Source organism: Pinus tabuliformis, chromosome 4_2, assembly GCF_031772625.1.
Source record: "Pinus tabuliformis cultivar Carrire ecotype Pingquan chromosome 4_2, CPIR1, whole genome shotgun sequence".
In the NCBI taxonomy this organism is placed as follows: Eukaryota; Viridiplantae; Streptophyta; class Pinopsida; order Pinales; family Pinaceae; genus Pinus; species Pinus tabuliformis.
Window position 1 is genome coordinate 763891994 of NC_142304.1, and position 5519 is coordinate 763897512.

At 37.0% G+C, this 5519-nt stretch overlaps 1 protein-coding gene across 1 annotated transcript; it reads left to right on the forward strand.

Moving 5' to 3' along the window:
* The first annotated feature begins 1496 nt into the window (after nucleotides 1-1496).
* LOC149171840 (uncharacterized) lies at nucleotides 1497-4813 on the forward strand. The gene is made up of 2 exons (XM_089426104.1): nucleotides 1497-4263; nucleotides 4365-4813. Exons 1-2 carry the CDS (start codon nucleotides 1497-1499, stop codon nucleotides 4811-4813), a joined length of 3216 nt encoding a protein of 1071 aa, XP_089282230.1.
* The last annotated feature ends 706 nt before the right edge of the window (nucleotides 4814-5519 follow it).

The window sequence follows — 5519 nt, forward strand, 5'->3', positions numbered from 1 at the left end:
TTAGTGAATTTCAGTGAAAAACATTATTTCATCTATAAGTTAGACTCAGCTATTTTTTGGCATTTAGTTTAACCAATAGATGAGATGGCCTTTTTTGGGCATCTTAACATTTTCCCCAAATTCTGAAAGAAATTTTTAATTATAATTTTAAGTTGTTTAATTTGTAAAATTGAAATGTCTTAAAAAAAAAATTCAAAGGGTTGAGTCCATTTATACATTTCAAAGTGCATTTTAAATAATAAAAAATACAATCTCCCTAAAAATTGTATTGTCGATTTCCTTAAAAAAATCATTTCTTCTATGTTATTTCTTTATCTATAAGATTTGTATTTTAAAGAGCTATAATGACACTTTGACAACTTCAGAAAAAATAACAGGATTGAGCCGCTTTGGATTAGTGGATGGGCAGTGATAATGTTAATAATTAATTTTTTAGTTAATTTTTTTTATAACAAATTTATAACTAGCATAGATCCATCTTAAATACGGATCTAACATGAGTTTAGAGGGATCAAATTTCTTCAGGTGTAAAAGATATGGCCTTAATATTGTATTTTTTAATATTTAATTTTTTCAGTGATTTTTTTTTTTAGATTTTTGTTTCAAATGCAGTAAGGATTTCTTGAAATAGTAAGTTTGAGATTTTAAATGTCCCAAAGATCTTGAAGGATATTGATCACACCTAGAGGATCCCTCTAGTCCAGTGCAGAAGAGATGTAGACATATCTTGTCTTATGTTGTTATGTTATGCAAACATTTTCACTGATCAAATTATACAAAAATAGAACAAAATTTTAAAAAATAAAATAAATTAATAATTATAATGAATAATTAAACTAATCTACATCTATCTTAATTAAGTGGGCCTAATGGTTAAGAGCATGTGTTTCCTCCTAAGAGGTCACAGGTTCAAAACCAGAGGGGGGTAGAGTATGTATGCCTTCGTAGACTTAGCAGTCAAATCGCTGCGCAGAGGTGGGTCCCTTGTCCCACAAACAAGGGGGTCTCATACACCAATTTGGTGTCTGGATAGATATTATTATTATATTATTATTAGAAACGGGAAATCTAAATCTATATCTAAAAAATAATAAAATAATAAAATAAACAACCAACCAAATTAACCAAAAAAAAAAAAAAAATTAAATAAATGAATTCCTCACAGTAATGATAATGAACTGTGCAAACTAATTTTAGGAAAGAACGGTGTTATGGTTTAAAAAATCAACCCAGTGCAGAATTCTACCGGATATCTCCCGTGTTGAGAAACTCACACCATTGCCATTTTGTTAGGATTGAATTTCTCATTCCCATTTGGGGATTGAATTTCTCATATTGCTTGACGCGTTTTGTTAGGTTTGAATTTCTCATTCCCATTTGGGGATGTTTGAATTTCTCATACTGCTCGGCGCGTAGTACATTTTAAGTTCAGGGATGAATTTATATAAATAAACCTAGAAACTCAAATCATCCCCATTCCGTTAGAGGAGAAGAAGATGGAGATCTGTTACGTCCCTTCTTTTTTCTGGTTTGTTATGAGAATATTTTTCTGTTGTTTCATTCTGTGTGTCAGTAATCCTGTGGTTTCCACATTTCAATTATCTGATCATCCCCATCCTCATCCCCATCCCCTTCTTAGTAACGCTTCTGATCAAGAAGCTTTGCTGGCATTCAAGTCTGCAATCACATATGACCCATTCCAGATACTCTCCACCAGCTGGAAACCAAATGTATCGTTCTGCAACTGGGCAGGTGTCACATGCAGTCTGCGCAGACAGAGAGTGGTTTCTGTCAATGTCTCAAACATGGGATTACAAGGTACAATCTCTCCTTTTCTTGCTAATCTCTCATTTCTGAGAATTCTTGACCTCCGCAATAACAAATTCCACGGCCACATTCCCTATCAATTGGGAAGCCTCTTTCGCCTAAAGATGCTTCGCATGTCTCTGAATCAATTGGGAGGCTCCATTCCGCCCACTCTGTGTGGGTGCCGCAATTTGCAAATCTTCTCCATGGCTTATAACAATCTGACAGCAAAAATTCCCACAGAACTATGTGTCCTCCCTAGGTTACAGCACATTAACTTATACGTGAACAATTTGACAGGCACAATCCCGGCCTGCTTGGGAAACATTTCCACTTTGCATTACATAGATTTGGGCAGCAACAACTTTCACGGATTTGTTCCTCCCGAGTTAGGTATGCTAAGCCAGGTGAGCGTTATATCTCTGTCTCATAACAATCTCAGAGGACAAATTCCATCCTCCTTGTCTAACTGCACCAATCTTCAACAACTGGATGTAACACAAAACCAGTTTACTGGTCACATTCCAGTGGACTTCTGCAGCAAAAACACTGGGTTGTTGGGATTCTATCTGGCTGTTAATCAGTTGAGTGGCACCATTCCTACTTCCCTCTTTAATTGTACTGAACTTCGACGGGTATCCTTAGGGGGGAACAAACTCAGTGGAGTAGTGCCTATTGAGTTCGGTAAGTTGAGCAAGCTCCAATCACTTACCTTATTAAAAAATCAACTACTTAGCAGCAGCACCACGAGCTTAATCATTCTTACTGCTCTTACTAACTGTTCCTCCCTGAGCAAAATAGATTTTTCCTCTAATCGTCTCAGGGGACGTTTGCCATCTTCTGTTGGCCAGCTGTCTAGAAAATTGCAGTTCATAAACTTGGGGCAAAATGGATTAGTAGGAGAAATACCTCTGCAGATTGGAAACCTAACTGGTTTAACAACACTTGCTTTAGATCGCAATTCTTTTACAGGGACAGTCCCATCATCTCTTAGACTGCTTCAAAAGTTGGAGAGGTTAGATATGGCAGGTAACTGTTTACAAGGAAACCTCCCAGTTCAAATTGGGCAACTCAGAAGCTTAGGGCTGCTTGCTATAGAGGAAAATAATCTTTCTGGAAAGATCCCTGATTCGATTGTCAATCTTTGGCAGCTGAGATATCTATATCTTCAAAAGAATCAGTTATCAGGGAAAATTCCTAAAAATTTAGGGAAATGTGTGAACTTACTACTGCTGGACCTATCATACAACAAGCTAAGTGGCCACATACCTCCAGAAGTTGGAAGTCTTGCAAATTTAGCTTTCTATTTTAACATTTCAAACAATTTATTAGAAGGGCCCTTGCCTTTGGAGATAACCAAGATGACTATGCTCCAAGCTATTGATATTTCTATGAATCAATTAAGTGGTTATATTCCAAGTGGGTTTGGAAGTTGCAGAGAGCTAGAATACATCAATCTTTCTTACAATGCACTTGCAGGTCAGATTCCAATGTCACTTGGTGAACTTCAAAGTCTTGAGGTCTTGGATTTTGCCTCCAACAATTTGTCAGGTGGAATACCCATGTCCTTGGCAAATCTCAAAATGCTAAAGGAATTGAATTTCTCTTTCAACAACTTGGCAGGGGAAGTGCCAAAAGGTGGAGTTTTCAAAAAGCTTGGTTCCAAAGCATTTATGGGAAACCCTGGTCTTTGTGGACCTTGGGTAAGTCTGTCACCATGCTCTACTAGCAAACATAAAGGTGTCTCAAATTTGAAAAGAGTTATCATACCTATTGTTGTAGTTACAATCATTGGTGTATCGTGTTTATTTTTTATATTCTTATGGAGACGGAATCACAAGAGGAATATTCCTATAGAGGTTGGGGCATCCTTAAATGTGGGGCACCGAAGAATTTCCTATGGAGAGCTCATCACTGCAACAGATGGATTTAGTGATGCCAACTTGTTAGGAGTGGGTAGTTTTGGGAAAGTGTACAAAGGGGTTTTGAATGATGGCACAATGATTGCAGTCAAGCTTCTCAATTTGGAAAATGAAGGGGCTCACAAGAGTTTTGATAGGGAATGCAAAGTTTTGGGTAGAGTTAGGCATCGAAATTTGATTAGAATCATAACCTCTTATTCAGACCTCCAAATCAAAGCTTTGATATTTCCATTAATGCCAAATGGAAGCTTAGAAAAGTGGTTATATCCTGATGGTGAAGTAGAAAGTGGTTTGACATTGATTCAAAGGTTGAATATAGCAATAGACATTGCCCAAGGCATGGCATATCTCCATCACCATTGTTTCATGCAAGTGATCCATTGTGATTTGAAACCAAACAATGTGCTTCTTGGTGAAGATATGACAGCATATGTAATAGACTTTGGGATTGCAACCATATGTTCTGCAAACTTTGAGGATTCGGCTCTCACTTCCACACATGCACTCAAGGGATCTACAGGCTACATTCCTCCAGGTATTATTTGAGATAGATAGCATGTTATAGAATGTCATGAGTTTCCTATTTTAATTAAAATTATTGAATCAAAATCTTATGGTAAGGGTGTTTGAATGCAGAATATGGATTGGGTGGACATGTCACAACAAAAGGTGATGTTTATAGCTATGGTGTAGTGCTGTTGGAGATGCTCACTAGAAAGAAACCCACTCACAACATGTTTGTGGAGGGAATGACGTTGCAGAAATGGGTGAGTAGCAGTTTTCCAAACCGAGTTTGGGAAGTGGCGGATAAGAGTTTATTGAGGAGGACTAGTACCATCATTGAGGAAGAAAAGGAACTCAATTGCCTCAATTACCTTGTAAGAGTGGGTTTACTTTGTACAACAGAATCCCCCGAGGGACGACCTACTATGATGGACATTGTGAATACACTGCAAGATATTAGAGAGTTTCTTTTGGGCACCAGAGGGATTCCAAAATTTCCATCAAATATATCACATTTGCTAGCTAGTACAAGTACTACTTACAACAATACTTTTGAAGACCAAAGTTCTTCTACATTCTAAATTATTGTAAGTGAGTGGTGTATCACTGAACCATAAGTCCTATGCCTTTTTCCTTTTTTGAGTGACTACTTATTTGAGCCTTATTTTACTCTTATTCTCTATGCATAGCCAGTGTTAGGTGCATATGATTGTGAAAAAATAAATTACGTATATCATATAGAAAGTCTGATCTTCGGGGACTCAAAGTATGTTATAAAATGGTTCAATGGAGAGAGCAGATGTCAAATTACATTTTATTGCCATTATTAGAAGAGACAAAACATTTAAAGTACTCCTTTAATGTTTTTTCTCTTTACCACATCTACAGGGATCGCAATTATGCAACAGACAGGCTTCCTAAAGAGGGTCTGCAACAAGATTTGGGTAGTTGGAGGATAGCGGACGAGGAGTAGGGAGAGATCCGTGTGTCGGATCAGCCACCATATACATAGCTAGTGTTTTCTTATGGACTTTCGGGCCTATAAAACAAACTTTTTTTTCATATGTGTCTTTATGTTTTTATCTCACATGACATAGTTTATGTTGCTTATTTTTCATACTACTGTTTTGGTTTGTTTCCTTCCTGTTTGGGTTGTTTTCCTCTCTGAGGAGGCCCAGGAAGTGTAAACAACTGATTTCTTTTTGGATACATTTCGATATTATAGTAAAGTTGTTATTCACTTTTTTGAGCTAGGAAAAGGGGTTGTTTTCCTCGATATGAGGGCCC